Source organism: Lagopus leucura, unplaced genomic scaffold (assembly GCF_019238085.1).
Source record: "Lagopus leucura isolate 7727_CA_CO unplaced genomic scaffold, USGS_WTPT01 Super-Scaffold_100002, whole genome shotgun sequence".
NCBI classification, from domain to species: Eukaryota; Metazoa; Chordata; class Aves; order Galliformes; family Phasianidae; genus Lagopus; species Lagopus leucura.
The window spans coordinates 44,655,423-44,671,640 of NW_024962263.1; the positions used below are offsets into that span (position 1 = coordinate 44,655,423).

The 16,218-nt window shown below is 47.5% G+C and overlaps 1 protein-coding gene across 2 annotated transcripts; it reads right to left on the reverse strand.

Moving 5' to 3' along the window:
- Positions 1-11,592: 11,592 nt before the first annotated feature.
- On the reverse strand, positions 11,593-14,954 carry ADCYAP1 (adenylate cyclase activating polypeptide 1). Of its 2 annotated transcripts, none has more exons than XM_042870136.1 (5): positions 14,591-14,954; positions 14,209-14,341; positions 12,711-12,845; positions 12,328-12,423; positions 11,593-11,980 (listed from the first exon to the last, which is right to left on the reverse strand). In XM_042870136.1, the coding sequence occupies exons 2-5, from the start codon at positions 14,307-14,309 to the stop codon at positions 11,794-11,796; spliced, it is 519 nt and encodes a 172-aa protein (XP_042726070.1). In that variant the 5' UTR covers positions 14,310-14,341; positions 14,591-14,954; the 3' UTR covers positions 11,593-11,793. The 2 variants fall into 2 exon arrangements, with proteins under 2 accessions (XP_042726070.1, XP_042726069.1); XM_042870135.1 differs by having other exon boundaries at positions 14,209-14,316; positions 14,591-14,668.
- Positions 14,955-16,218: the final 1,264 nt, after the last annotated feature.

The window sequence follows — 16,218 nt, forward strand, 5'->3', positions numbered from 1 at the left end:
AGCTGTCTAGCAAATTGTCTCTGCTTCCACTCAGATCAAAGAGACAAGTTGCTTTTTAATTGCACACTTTCTATGCCAAATTTTATCTAAAAAAGTCTTTTGATTTATTTCCAAAGCAAAATCCAGGGGAGATCTGAGCAGACAGAATCTGGTAAAAGACAAACCTAATGCTTCTTTTCCCCATCTTTATAGTCTAAAGATGGAAAGACAGTCAGTGTTGATGGTTATCATGTAAAATTATGGCTTAATGTACAATATCAAACCTGTGTCATTTATTCTTATTAAACCTGAAAATCCATGTGTAAAAGAGGATCTACACAATTTCTGCGGAGTTGAAATAATGAATTCAAGTGACTTCTGTGTTTACCTTTATTTAGACTGTAACTTGAATTGTAAGACTCAGTTTGGTTACTTTTTGCCTTTTATGTTGCGCAGGTCATAGCTTACCAATCAGCCACTCACCCTTCTTCTATACAACCACTGCTGCGCTAATCCACCAAGAGCACTTCCAGGTTCCCCTGTTGAGACTTCGTCAAGTAGAACTGCATTCATGCTCGATATCACTATATATAAATGTAATTCTTTTAACTAAGTGCTCCCAAGAGCCTTAAAAATGATCTTTTTTTCTGACTTGAAAATGCAAGAACAAGAACCCAATCTGATATGAATTCAACCTTCTTCCACACCAATGTCTGTATATTCATTACTGAATGAAGTCCACTCCGTGGCCAGCTTGGTTTTTCCCAAAACAGTGTTGGCATAAGGTACTCAACAAAGTGATATGTCTGCCCACACAGGACAACTGGATTTGTGTACTTCCCCACCAGAAATGTCCTCAGTGCTGAAGCACAGCTCGTTGTCAGTCCCAACAAGTTTTCCCTGGCCACATGTGCTGATACAAATGGACTTTGCTGTTTGGGTCAAGACCTCTTTCATGGAGGCCTCCTCTTACTCAGCATTATCATTTCCCTCTTTGAGTCACACAACAGAGCTCCTGCTGAATGCACAGAGTCTCACTTCTCTTCACTCATGATCCTTAGGGTGTATTTGTTGTGAATGTACCCTAATGGCTGGACAGGGCGTATGTTGTGAAAGCACTGCTGGCATGGAATTATTTCTCATCATAGCATAGGACACAGCCTGTTATTTTAGTCTTTGTAAACCCATCTGGACATCTTCAGCTCACCAGATTTTTTTTTGATTAAGGCACCCAGACTCTAACAAACTCCTGCTGGCTTATGTCTTTCCCTACAATGCAAAGCATCTCAATTGCAAGTAGTCAGGGAAAGGCAGCAGTATTTCTCTGCCCCTTTTACATTCCTGAAGCAGAGAGCCTGGGCTGATTGCTCCACATGCAGGAAGCCATCAAAACCCAGAGGGAATTTTGTACTTGAAAGGGTTTTAGTCGTGAACTGAAGCGAGCATCAGCAGCTCTCAGTGAGCTTCAAAGAAATAATGGGTGCACAGAATATCTCAAGAAGAAATGATGAAGTACCTATGACATTGCTAGGGTGCTCCAAATCTTGACAGGTATCTGCTTATGCCTAGGTGGTTATGCTGGTTTACACACACAGCTGTGTGTGTGTACATGTGAAAAGAGAACTGTCCAAGATAAAAACAGACAAAATAAAAACCACAGATTTTGACCAAACTGGTAAAAGTCACAAACTGGATACAAAAATATTTGATTTTTCTGATGATTCAAGGTAATCAGTGGAAGTTCTCGAACAAGTTTTTGAAGCAGCTGAAGCAAGAATTCACACACGCAGCTTTGTGTTACAACAGTATCCAGAAACATTGTTTGATTTAGTTAGGGTTTCCTTGCAAAAATTCACTCTGAAACTTCAAACCCAGGCATTGGAGTTGTATGGAAAGCAAAACCAAATTAGTGTGCAGTGTTTTATAATGCTGCTTGTTCTAGAGGCTTGTTATAGAGACAAAAGTCAAAATGTGCCTGATACATACAAATTGTCTGCACTGAATATAAAGAAGTGAAATATTTTGTAAGCCATAACAAGAATTTTAAAATGCTCTGAAGTGTAAACAAGACTGGACAGAAAAAAAATAGCTCAGATACAATATGAGATTTTTAGTGAGAAAAACTTGGTTTGGAAGAGTTTTCTTGTTCTCTATTGATTTGTAGTATGAGGTTGCAAAAAAACAAGTGGCAGCAGTTGTATATGTCTTGTCTGGCAGTATACATGAAATGAAACTGTGACAATAGATACTCAAAGTCTTTATGGGAAGTTATGTATATAGCAATGTAATTTATTAAATTGCAAGAGCATGTCCTGCAAAAATAAAATGGGGCATTGATTGCCAATATAAAGTCAAAACTAAAACATAGAAGTGAAAAACATAAGAGCTACCAACCCAATGGCAATTCATGGTAGGTCGGTTACACAGGAATTTAAAGGCAGGTTACAGCATAGCACATCCTTTGTTTACTGAAGGCTAAAAGTTCATTTCAGCAAAGGCAGTCCTTCCTTGTGCCCTAATTTGTAGACTTATCTTGTCCTGATGACCACCACCAGAAACAAACAGCTGGGTGAGACATTTGTCTTGGTCTGTGCACAAGCTCAAGCTATTGCTGTTAGAGCTGAGCAGAAAATTTACCTATCTCTCAAAGTCCAAGTGTGGAGGAACCAAGTTATTCTTCTTTGGTGCCTTCTCAAGGTGGAACAGCCTTCAGATACTCTCTGTTACTGCCTCACACTCCCAGGCTGTGCCCAACTGTTCCCCATACAAGGCACTTATTGCTATTTCAAGGCTATTTTTTCTGCCTAGCATTACTTACTGCAGGGGAATCTAGCAAAATCCCGCTGGTACGTGTTTTTGCTGTGGTATCAAGCATCTTAATTTCAGTCAGAAATGTTTCACTGAGGAATCAGAGGACACATTATACCCTTTTTATCGGTACACAACCCCAGTCATATGTGTGCACACAGGAAGAAATTTTTCCCATGCAGAGGATGACTCAGACTAGGTCAAAGCAGAGACAGAAGGAGAGTGAAGAAAAGTGAACAGTAACTGCAGTGCACAAAAGGTGGCATTTATCTTACTGGAGCGACAGCTGCTCATTCTGAAATTAGCAGGATGTATTGTAATTTTCTGACACTGAAACCCACCCTTCAGGAACCACTGATAAAGAATTTGAAAAGACTGCACATGCTGACAAAGTCATCTTTAACAAGACAGGGTCAGATTCTGATGAAACTCGCTCACATTGAGAGGCATTTTACTTCTGGTCTTGGCTTGACTCACTTTAACACCATCATTATTAGTGAAATAAGGCTTAGTTAAGTACTGGCCAATGGTGCACTGCAGTTGCACTCCTGTTGGGTGCTGATAAATGATAATTAATAGTTTTCCATCTCAAGACAAATTTCAATATTTTTGGCTTCTCCAAGTGCCCAACTCCACTGGTTGGTGATGATAGCATGGGGTTCCCCTGCGGGACTGTTATAAAGACTGATCTTAATGATTGATTTCACCTCACCATTACATGGTACCCTCAGCTGTGGTAGGGCTCAGGAGCACGGGCTGCTATAACTAGCAGGCATGGAGCTGACTCTCTGTTTATAAGATTAAACAATGACTAAGCTTAGCAAGAAGCATAAATAGTGTTGTAATAATGCTGTCATTGCAGCTTAACTAGAATAAAATGAAACTCTTATAAAACATAACTGCCTTTTATTATAGCAAAGTCAAATGTAATCAGAAAACAACTTCTTTTTGGTATAAATGTTCCACCTGTCTACATACAGCATGCTACATGAAGTCCCTGGTTTAATCACTTCTTAGTTGTGATATGACTCTTCCCTGATGCAAAACACAGTGATGAACCCAGCCAGTTAGGGAAACCAGGAGCCATTGAGCAAGCACGATCTTAAAGAGTTTGGGGTTTTTTTAGGTATTTATTGGCCCAGGAAAAAAAATCCATAGAAGCTGTATGAAAGCAGATAAATTTTATTCATATCAGAAAGGGATTGTGGCTTGTAATAGCCATCCATCAGGTTGTACTGGGGAGAGGCTGTGAGTGTTCCTCACACTTAAGGTCCCAGCCCAGGCTCTGGCACAGAGGAGACAATCTCAGAAGTCACTGATGGAGAAAGAGATGTAGTCTTCTCTTGTTATGGCTTGGAGGCACCTCCTGGAGAAGGAGCAAGATGAATTTCACACGAGTTGTGTTGCCACATAACCTTCATGATTTCCTTGATCTGACAGGAAAGTCACTGATGCACAGAAGGTCTAGGAAGGAGGGAGAGATGAAGAAAATGTACAGCTCTGTTGCAGGCAGATAGCAACTGGAGATGGGTTGGGTGGAGTTCAGTTGGATTGGGTTGGATTCGGTTGGATTGAGTTGGGTTATGCTCATCTGGACTGATTTGGGTTGAGTTGGACTGAATGGGCTTGGATTGGAGTGAGTGGGCTGGGATAGTCTGGCCCCACTCAGCTTCACTTGGTTTCCCTGTGATGGGATGCCTCTTTGCTCAGATATCACTTGGGCTGACCTCATCTGTTTCATTTATGTTTTTCTATCTTAACTCTCTGAAAACAGAGCTAGCACAAGGTGATACCTGCAAGGTCTTAGATTAGCTTGGTTTGAAAACTAAGATTTACTGTGCAAAATCAGAGAACAAGGGATACATTAAAAAATCAACTAAGAAAAGAAAAGAGAATGTGAATAAAGTATCTTTTTTTTTTTTTTTTTTTTTTTTTTTTTTAACACAGAGAGTGTTTGAGAAAAGCAGAGATGAAAAGAGAAAAACTTGGAGCCAGAAGATCCAAACTTCCCCTTGATTCTAAACTTAGCTCAGCCACTGGCCCACCGTGCAGATGACTCACTGCACTTCCTTGAACTTAAATCATTTCTCCTACAAAACTTGTTAAAGAAAGACGTCAGTGTAAATTAGATGTTGTATCTAAGTTTAGCTGTGGCCAATACATAAATATTGTAACTTTAATGTGCTCCTATCATTTTTGTCTGATTCAGAAAAATGTGTATATACGTACACATATGCCTGTGTATGCATAGCAAGGGAGAGAAGGATTTCTTTGTGCTATTTTTATGATTGAATTTCCATATATTGTTATTTTGCTGGTGACATAGAAGCTCACAGCTGATTAGGAGTTTAACCATTTTGAGCGCAGCTTGATTCCCACACCACCCAAGCACTCTTCATCCTCTCAAACTGTCAGTGAAGTTTCAATCCCAGCCAGGCGGTGGGAGCAACGGGAGTACACATTCAGCATATAACATACATGGTGGCTGATTTCTTGTGACACTAATCTTCACTCCTGAGGGAAAGGCAGACATTTATTCATAACTCTACTACTCAAAAGTATCCATCCTTCTCACCATTAAGATAAATGTCAAAACAGAGATCAGCCATAGGCTGAGTTTAGTCTAATCTGTCCAAAATGAATACAAATTTAGATCTGTTGTCAAATCTTGAATGATAAAGCCTTTAGCGTGGGCAACTATTTTCTGTCTGCCCTCTCCACACTGGACATGCACTCTCAGAGGACCATATTACCCCTACAGAAACAGGTGGGATATGAAGCCAACAAACCTTTCCAATGTGAGCAAAGAATCAGAGGAAAAAGCCCAAGACTTTCAGAAACATGAAGCCAAGAAGAAGGAAAAAAAAGAAGTTGGTAAAATTTATCTTCCCTTTAATACTGATATTAAGTTAGTGGGTGTTGAACTCCCAGATTGTTGATCCAGTAAAGGAGAAAAACAGGCTCCAATCCACACATCGGTTTGAGGGATCTGTTGAAGATAGCGGTGGGAATTCCCATTCCTGTAGAACTGTTCATTCCTAACTTCCCCCTCCTTTCTCCAGTTTGCATTTCCACACTGAGGATGTATCTGGGAGGTCTTTCTTCGTGTCAGATCCTGTCCTATACAATTATACCTATGCAGCTTCTCATACCCTGCTATTAAGATGCTGGACAACACCACAGAGGAACCAGAAACGGCTGCCCTTTTTCTGCTCAACTTCAGTAATTCATAATGCCCTAAATCTCCACGAGGTTCCTTTGAAGCAAAAGAGATGAAACTCATCTCAGAGCCTGAAGAGAAAGAGTTCTGTTTTCTGTGATCCACATAAAGGAATTTTGCTGTTTCAGAGATCAATGCAACCATCTATTTTAGACTCTTTTATCATTATTGAAGCCATAAAACAAACACTCTTGTATAAATGGCAAACATAGGATGCTTTTTTCCAGTGATTCTTAAATAACTTTGTTCAAAAACAAGTCCAACTTTGGGGCTTGGACAAGCTTTCTCAACAGCCACTTAACTATTTACTGCTAAAGATGCAGTGGATTTTTTGTTTATTTTGCCTTTAGCAGTTCGACCACTTTATTTCTAATGTCTGAATCCCTGATATCCCTCCCACGTATTCCAGATACTCTTCTCTAGCTTTTCCAGTTAAGTAAGTGAACCACATTCAGTTTTAGCACAAAGCACTTGCAGATGTCCCACACAGGTTTAGAGACATGAGATCTTGGCTGTGCCAGAATGGAATTACTTCCATTACCCCGAGTGCATAAGAAGGAGATCTGGCCAGCAGTATGCCAACAGACACCAGTCATCGCTGTCTTGAGCTTTGTGCTTAGTCTGGGCCTTCTCTGGTGTAACTACACAGATCTGCACTGGTTCTGGATGCAGCCATGCAGTTCAGGAATGGCATTACTGGCATGAGTCTGCACTCCCTGAAGGTGATTGGAATGGGAGCCAGGTGATGATGAAGGTGACGATGAAGGTGACGGAACATGATGGCTGTGCAAGAACAAATGGATGTCTCCCAGAATTAGCTAGGGCCATGGTTTCTGGGTGAGTCAATGGATCATCTAGAAAAGAGGCTACATGTGGGGAAGCTACATATGAACTCTCAGCATGATGAGAGCAAATGCAATGCTTTTAAATAACCAGCAACAGCTGAGGAAGAAGAAGAAAAGCTGCCACTTTTCACCTCATTCTTGAGATGGTCGGTTTTGGGTTCTGCAACCTCTTCTAGTCTCAGCATTTCAATGAGGATGTTAAAAAGTGAAAATGGTTGAGAAGTAATGCTATCTGTGAAGACATCTCTAGTGATGAGCACTTAAATACCAGCCTTTCTACCTCAAAGGTAGAACACAGGAGAGTAAATCTCTGCCTGAGACTACCTATGTGGAGAGGAAAATCTCCAGGCATCAGAGATTCTTCAGCAGTCTGTGAGTATCCTGGACTCAAAAATGAAACAAACTGAAACAGAGCACAGAGAGCTAAGCTGCACCATTTAGAAGAACTTATCCAGCAAATCTGCCATTCCTGCAAGTCTTGTAATCAATACTGCTGTCATAGAGAATAGCTCACTCAGAAATTAAATGCTAAATGAAGAACTCCATGAAATCCTATGCTCTGTATTATCTAAGATAGAGTAGATGATTGTAAATGTCCCCTCGGGTCTTAAAAATCTATGAGTATCGTTAAAAGGATAGGAACTTCTGGAGACTAAACAAGATGTCCTTAAAATGTTAAGGGATGTGCTTTTCTTGCAAGTTTTGCCTGAAGAATGACTAAATAATTTAGCCTAGAACTGGAAATAAGGTTGCAAAACTATCAAGTAAGCAAGCCCTAGAAATATCCAACTTCCTGCTAAATTTCTATTTTCCTTAACTCCATGTGAAAGCATATACAGCCAACAGAAAAACTTTGGGCTTGAAGGGGGAAGAGTAAATCTCAACGGGGACACGGAGAGGAGACCAGCTCCTCCACAGTCACATCTTGTGAATGACAGATATTATTACACCCAGATGTACACCAGTGCTCTACAGAAATCTATTCTTTGAGGCTCCCCAGGTTCTGATGTCCTGCATAACCATGAGAGAGAAGTGGTGTGGCGATGCATTTCTGCACTCTGGGACCTGGATAGTGCATACTGCTTAGTTCAGCCTCCTTATTAACTAGCTGGAGTTTGTCATTCTGAATGTCAGGACAGTTTTATAATGTGGGGCTCCAGAATGACATGTTGTCTAATCCTCATTTCCTTGGGAGGTTTTTTTCTCCATTGCTGCAGCTAGCCATGTAGCAGAGCACAGAAAGCCAGGCATTCCCATAAAGCTCATGCTATATGGCTCATCACTGCAAAATATTTTCCATCATATCACTTCAAGTAGATGCTTAAGTCACTGGGAACATAGCTCATCCTCTTTATGGAGCTGTTCTTCATTCAGTGAAAAGGGGTTTCAGGACCATCTCTGACATTCACAGCAGAACTTCCCTCTTCTGCACAGATCAGCAAGGGTCAGGGCTGGTTAAGACCTTATTTTCTGCAGTTGGACCTGTTGCAAGGCTTGTCCTCAAACTGCTAGCATCAAGGAGGTCTTCAGTTTGAATCTCTTCAGCACATTCTCATTTCAGATGGGCAAGAAATACAGTGTGATCACATTTATGAGCACCGCATAACCACAAAATAAGCCTAGCATCAGTTTCTCCCTAAGTGCTGCCTTTGGGAAGCAGTGTCTCAATTTTCCTATACTTTGAGAAGACACTGTCCTCCTCCCTCCCTCCTAATAGCCGCTTCTCTGCATCCTTCTCTGGGCCATTCCTCCCTTATCAGAGTTCTTACCCAGCCTGGCACTAATCCTACATACAGGACACCGGCAGCTCTGGGCTCTGGTCTTCTGAGTTCTTTCAGTGTTTTCCAGACAGACAGCAAAGTGCTGCTGTTGAATCTAAACTATAGAGTGAGCACATGGTGGGGAGGATATGACCAGTCTATGGCACATCCTGGAATTACTTTTTTTTTTTTTTTTTTTTTTAAACAATAATTTGCTAGGAAATTGTCATTTAATTCCCGTGCTTTAGCATGAGCTTAGAAGGAAATAGAGTTTGATTTGAACTAAATTGCTGCTGCTTTCCAAGGTCCTTGCATACAGCCCCTGAGCTACAATGCAAATAATAAACATCAGCAGCTGATGACAAACGAAACTGAAGGTTGGAGGTCAGATACCCCATCCTCCAGAGTGCCTGCGAATTGCCTTCACTCCCTTTGCAGCTGCCTGTCTCTCCCTGAGACCCAAGCAGTGCTCGATATGCAGCACAACCACTGTTAGGGCAGCACAACACTGGTGCAGAGAATGATGCTACCACCGCCAGGCCAGGTGTGGATGCTAGGGGATGGATGCTCAGGGGATGGATGCTGGGGGATGGATGCTCTGGGCACAGATGCTAGGGGATGGATGCTAGGGCAATAGATGCTGGGGGGTGGATTCTCAGGGGATGGATGCTCGGAGGCGCATTGGCACGCACACAGCATTCATTAAAAGCGGATTAGGTGGAACAAACAGACCAATGCTGCAGAAAAGGAATGAATGCAGAGCGCAGGAATTGTTGGAGGAGTGGGTGACAGGAGCTGATTGGGGAAGCTGGGGCTCGGGTGGTGTGTGCGGAGCCGGGCTCTTTGCCTCAGCAGTCCCTCTTAAAGAACTATCAGTAAAAACGATCAGAGGGTATTTGGTGACAGGAAGATTAACCAGGCATGAAAAGTTAAAAGAACGCTGCTCAAAAGTGAGTTAATTAATTTTTTAGGATGAAAAGCAGCTTTCCGTGTTAGCCTCTGGGTTCCTCTCCCCCAAACATTAGACAAAATTGCATTGTTTACAAAAATTTATTAATACAAACTTTACACACTTTATATAACAGTTATCAAAGTCCTAATTATAGATATCAGGTCTGTCATAATACTTTGCTGAAGTTCTTTTTATATCCATTTGCACACAAAATAAGTTCTCTGAGACTAACATCTACCTAAACTATCACTGCGTCTCAGGTCTGCTCGAGGCTCGGTAAGGCTGTTGGCGTTCCTAAAAAGTACACAGAGGATAACCGAGGTGATCACTTGGTGATGCTCGCAGCTAGCCACGGAACTCGAACAGAGAAGGTCAGAAACAAAACTTCAGGAGAGCTCTATGGCATCACACCACAGCCGACACGAACACAGCAAACTCTGCCCATCGCCAAAGAACAGAAAGAAGTACGACTAAAACGCAAGCCGATGTGTTGCAGCATCGTAGGGCCACTAGATAGCCATCCGTCAACTCGTGGCGATTGACAAGGTGAAGAGAAGGCACGAAAGCTGCAAAACCGCTCCCCGCGTCCCTCGGCCAAGCTGTGGGGCGGGCCAAGCTGTGGCAGCGGGGTTCGGAGCCGGCCCGCCCCGTCGGGCCCTGCCCCGTAGCGCAGCCCCGCAGCGCGAGGAGCCGGGGCCGCCCCCGGGCTCGGGCGGTGCCTTTGGGAGCGGCCCCTCCGCGTCCTCCTCCGGAGCCCGCCCCGAGCGCTCCGCGGGTGCGCGCCGAGACAGGAGTCCGTACAGAGAGAGGTGGGGTGGAAATGGTTTATCTCGTTCGAAACCGGACCACAGGTGAACAGTACACATTCTTGTATGACAAAAGGTGGGTTTTATGAAATCAATTTTACTAAGCAATAAGCCAGAATGTAGAAAAATACAATTTTACCTCCAAACTCAATAAACAAGGAACAAAAACGTTCGTCGTAGTGCATAATTCTTTAGTGGTAGCTACAACAGGGGTTCCTAGACTTGTACAACAGAGCTTGCATAAAACAGAACAAAGGAGTGAGAGAGCGTTCACAACCGTTTTGTCGGGTATTTTTTTTTTTTTTCCCCAAAAGAACATAACCTGAAAAGGTGACTCGGGCGGCTTAACAGCGCTCGGAAAGTGCCAAGAGAGGAGGAGAGGCGGGAAGGGCTGCGGGAAAAGAGCAAAACAATCCAAGGAAAAGAGCGACTCCGACCGACAAACGCACAGGCGAGAGACTCGCTGGCTGCGGGCGAGGGGAGCACGGAGAGCAGCTCAGAGCCACGCGCGGCGCTTCGCAGCCTGCATCGGAGGGGGAGCGGGGCCGCTCCCTCTGCCCCGCACGGCCCCGCACTGCGCCGTGGGCGCTCCGCCCGCAGCCGGGAGAGCGGTGCGCTTGGCACCCGCTGTCCTCGCTGCGGGTCGGCATCGGGGGGCCTGGAGGGCTTGGGGGTCTGATTTTTGGTTGTTTTGTTGTTGTTGCTGTTGCTGTTGGTTTGCTCGTTTAGCTATTCTCCCTCCGATAGGCACAATTTGCATCGAGCTGTTGCTGAATCCTCCTCTGCGCTCATCGCTCGAGGAGGCACTGATACGGATAGGACCAGAATCAAAGAAAAAGGGGGAAAATAGAGAGAGAGATCGAAATCTCGAGGCCGGGGGGACCCCATCCTGCTGAGCCCTCCCTATGCACAGCGGCACACGGTGAAAACTGAGGTCTTCGCCCCCGTGGCGAATAAAAACAGTGCCCTTTTCGTTTCCGTTACAAAAATAGGAGCGCTGTTCAAAGCGGTGATTGTCTTTTTTCGTCTATTTATTTTCTATAAAAACATAAACAGCTCAGGCGAACTCTCGTCCTGGTGCAGCTTGGTATGAAGAATCGCTCTTTAGTATTCGTATCAGTATTTATATATATATATTTATATCTCATATATAACTCAAGGATTGGTCCACAAAGTAGATCTGTGCGTTTCTCTAGTGCTTTCGTACAAAAGAAAAACCATATTATTATCAAAATATTCATTTAATGGCTTTACTTCATACATAAATACATGTTTGGGGAACACGGGAGCGGCGGTCTTTCCGTCACTTTGGAAATGACTTTTGTTTGGGTTTGGGTGGTTGGGTCTCTCTCTCTCTCTCTCTCTCTCAATCTCTCTCTCTCTCTCTCTCAGGACTACGCACGGCAGCGGCGGTTGCTCATCGCTACAAATACGCTACTCGGCGTCCTTTGTTTTTAACTCTTTGTTTATACCTTTTCCCCAGGACGGCCGCTAAGTATTTCTTGACAGCCATTTGTTTCCGGTAGCGGCTGTAGCTGTCCGTGAAGATGCCGTCTATGTGCCGCTTGCTGAGCGGTTCCGCCTCGTCCCCCAGGCCGCTGCTGGCACCGCTGCAAAGCACCGAGAAGGACACAACCATCAGAAGGAGCCCTCCCTCCGCACCCCAACCCCAACCCCGGCCCTAACCCCCAGCCCCGGCCCTGCATCGCGCGGCAGACAAAGGGCGGGGCGGTGCGGAGCGAGGCGTCTCCCCCACGCCATGCATACATGCATACATCGCGTTCCCGGAGGGGTTCGCTCCGATGGCACCACCCGGGGCTGCCCCGCGAGAGGGACGGCCGAGCCCCGGGTGCGGCTGCTGCTCGCTCCGGCAAAGCACCGCGGGGAAATGGGGGCGCCCCGCCCCGGCCACCGCCCGCCGCGCTTTGTTCGCTCCCGTCCCCGCCGCAGCCCTTACCCGACCCGCTTGGCCATCAGGGAGTGCAGGTATTTCCTGGCGGACAGCTGGCCCAGGACTTTCCTGTAGGCTTTGCTGAAGATCCCATCGGCGTGCCTGCCGGGGAGCACGGCCCGTCAGCGCCCATCACCGAGGCTCGCCCCGCGGCACTGGGCCGCCGCCGCCCGTCCTCCCCGCATCCCCCCCCGGCCCCGCTCCCCGCAGCACCGCGGCCCTTCTCCTCCCTACCCGGCACCCCGGCCGGAGGTACCCACCCTGGGCCCGGCTTCATGACCCCTCCCCGACTCCGCGCTGGCCGGGTGGGTCGGCATTACGATTATTTTCGCCCGTTGGGTGTTTTCCCTTTCCCCCCGCCCCGGTCCTATCCGCCGCCCCGCCGTCACCTCTTTCCCAGCGGGTAGTACAGCGTGTACACCTCGCCCAGCGCGGACGGCGGCCCGGCCACCCCCAGCGGCTCCTGATCGTAGGCGAAGTCCTGCAGGGTGTTCCCGTCCTCGTCGTACACCTCCTCCTCCAGCCTGCGGTAAGCACGGGCGGGGCTCAGCCGGACGTCTCCAGCCCCGTCCCCGCCGCGGGACCGTGCGCCGACGGAACGGGGCTGCACTCGGCCCCACCGGGCTCTCCCCGCGCCCCGCTCCTCCCCGCCGCGCCCGGAACCGGGGTGGGGCCTGCGCCCGCCGCTGGGTTTCGTTGAGCGGTTCCTCTGCCCTTCGGGATCTCTCCGCTTTGCCCCCGCCCCAGCCCCTCCCCGCCGCTCTCCCTGCGGTGCGATGTAGGTCACGGTACGATCCGGGCGGCTATTTTTGTCTGGGAGCTTTAGCAGAGGTATTAATAATAGATGCCGCTAAAGTGTTCGGCTCCTGCTAATAACGGAGCTGAATGGAAGGAGCCGACAGGAGAGAGCTGGGGGCCTCTCGAGCCCCACGGCTGCTGCTTCCCGCGGGGAGCCCCGCCGGAGGCACCCCACAGATGGGACTCCGTAGAGGGCACCCCATAAAGGACACCCCGCAAAGGAAACCCAATAAAAGGCGCCCCACAAATGGCTCCCTGTAAAGGGCACTCTACGAAGGACATCCCACAAATGACACCCCACAAATGGCACCCCGATAAAGGACACCCCACAAACGACACCCTACAAATAACAGCCCGCGAAGGACACCCCACAAGTAGCACCCCACTGAGGACACCCCGTAAGAGGCACCGTGCAAATGACACTCCACAAATAGCATCCTGCAAAGGACAGTCCAGAAAGAAGTCCATGTAAGGGACACCCAACAAAAGATACCCCACGAATTGCACCCCATAGAGGACACTCCACAAAGGACACCCCACGAAAGACATCCAATAGAAGACACCCCACAAAACGACACTCCACAAACAACACCCCGCAAAGCATACCCCACAAATAACGCCCCTCAAAGGACACCCAGCAAAGAACGTCCAATGCACGATACCCACAAACGACACTTCCTCTGACCCCCGCCCCGCGGGACCCTCCGCTCACAGTTCAGCACTGCGGGGCGGGACAGCGGCCCCGGCCCCAACCCCCGCCCCCCCCCCCCCCACACACACACACACAAAGCCCGAATGGGCTGCGGGCAGCCGGGAGCACGGCCCCAAATGGGAAACTCCGTGTGACACCTCGACGCGAGCAGCAACCCCGACTATGTAACACAGAAAAGAAATGCGAGCACCTCACGGCCGGGAGGGAGGTGGCATAAAGACGGGTAAACGCTGAGGGAGGGGGGACGGAACCCTTGCAAACTCTCTATGGATCTCGCATCCTCACGCCGCCCCAGCCCCAGGCAAGTACATAGTGTACCCCCAAAGTGGAGGGGATCCGGGTTACTCGGACAGCCCCGAGGCTTGGGGGAAACCCACCTGAGCGCCGGGTACTGGAGTCCAACGGCGGGTGAGCAGTAGACGCTGCAATGCATTATTATGCCATAAACCAGAAGGGCTAGGAGCGCTTTGCTACACATTGCCACTCTGTGCGGAAGGGAAAGGAAAAGCGCTGTCAAAACAACTGGTTTATGGCAAAATAATGCAAAAAATCATTCTTTTTAAAAAAATTAATTAATTTTTTTAAAAAGAATGAAAAATAAAACTGATAAGAAAATTAAAGAATAAAGTAAAATTAAAAATACAAAAAAATATAAACAATAAGAGTCCCCCACGACCCATAGAGCGCGGCGGTGCCGTCGCCCGCCCCGTCGGTGCCCTCCCGCTACGGGAGGCCCCGCGAGCCGCCTCGGGTCCTTACCATGAAACTGTGACACCCGGCACTGAGAGCGTGTGGCTGCGGAAGGAGAAGGGAGAGAGGGAAAAGGAGAAAAACCCCAAAGAGGAGGGGGAAAAATAGATCTGTCTCCCAAGTTGCGGCCGAAAAGAGTCAAAGGGCTGCCGGCATCGCCTTTCCGCTGGGCAAAGGATGAAGAAGGCGCAGAAGCAGCAGAGAGTTGTTGGATGGTTTTAGGGGAATCCACTCCGACAAAAAATAAGAGGGAAAAAAAAAAAAAAAAGGGGGGGGGGGGAAATCGAAAAGGCCAAAAAAAGTTTGCAGGCAGCCGAGCAGATCCGGAGCGGAGTCTGCAGGGGAAGGGAGCGGGGCGCGGCGCCGGAGCGCGGGGCGCGGGGAAGGGACGCGGAGCCGGCCGGGAGCGGAGGCGGGGAGCGGGCTGGCTGCGGGCGGTGCTGCCTTCCCAGCTCGCTCCCCTCTCTGCGCGCCTTCAGCCTCTTCTCCTCTCCCCGCTCGGCGGCTCCCAACTTGACCAAGCCTTCTGCAGCCCCCCGGCTGCCACGCAATTAGCGACGGAATCTTTGCAAACACCGCGCTTCGGCAGGAGCCCTCTCCGTCAACATTCGCTCCCTCGGAGGAGGACGGGCAATATTGGCTGTTGCCCCCGTGGCGGCGGACGGATTTTTATTCATGAATCAAATGCTTTTTTTTTTTTTTTTGCTTTTGCTTTTTTTTTTTTTTTTTTCTCCCCCAGTCACGTAATAATCGGGTATCAGAAAAGACGTCACCACCCCAATTCCTCAAGGAACACAGCTCGGTGTCGTCCTCCAGGATGAGCTGAACGGGAGTCATAGGGCTTCTCATAAACACCAGCTCACGCTTCACCCCCAACCCCCCTCCGAAAAAAAAAAAAAAAAAAAAAAAAAAAAAAAGAATAATACTAATAAAAAGAAATACTAATAATGTAAAAACCCACCGGTGGGAAGGGCGGAGGAGGGCGGTGCGGTGCGGCTGGCACGGAGGTTTCCCCGCGGCCCCGCTTCGCGCCCCAGCGCAGGCATTGAGGCCCCCACAGGGGACCCCATTCCCACCGGGCTTTGGAGGCGGGGAGGGTCTTTTTATTATTATTCCCCCCCTTCCCTTATTTATTTATTTATTTTTCTATTGGAGGATTCTCAGTGTTGTTCTCACCCCCCACACACATCCCCGGGGGAAGGCAGCAGTTCGGAAACCGCACCGCAAAAGTTGCTTTGCGGGAGGGAAATCCTCGGTCCGCGTCCCAGCCGCGTCCCCGCGGAGCTCTGAGCGCATCCTGCGGCTCTCGGCCCCCTCCGCGCCCCCTCCATTCATTTCCGAGAATTACCCCCGGAGATAGAGGTTGCAAGAGCCATTACCGCACATTTTAATTATTGGGATCATAAGCAGAGAGTTCAGGAAGCGGCAATAATTTCGTTCTCCTGTTTCCTTATTGGAATGGGTTGTTTTGTTCTTGTGTTTGGGTTTTTTTTTGTTGTTATTTTTTTTTGTTGTTGGTTTGGTTTTTGTTTTGTTTTGTTTTGTTTTGTTTCTGGCTTTTTTTCTTTTTGGTGTAACGCGCCGCGATGAGTTATTGGAGCCCGGATTGATTTCTCAAAAACAACGGCAACAAAAAA

What these genes read in the sequence shown, in the direction of transcription:
- ADCYAP1 (XM_042870136.1), bottom strand. Translation starts at nt 14,309, where the DNA reads ATGTGTAGCAAAGCGCTCCTAGCCCTTCTGGTTTATGGCATAATAATG. An exon ending in CTCCAGTACCCGGCGCTCAG is followed by an intron (nt 12,846 to 14,208) that starts GTGGGTTTCCCC and finishes TGCTTACCGCAG; the next exon opens with GCTGGAGGAGGAGGTGTACG. An exon ending in CTGATGGCCAAGCGGGTCGG is followed by an intron (nt 11,981 to 12,327) that starts GTAAGGGCTGCG and finishes GGTGCTTTGCAG; the next exon opens with CGGTGCCAGCAGCGGCCTGG.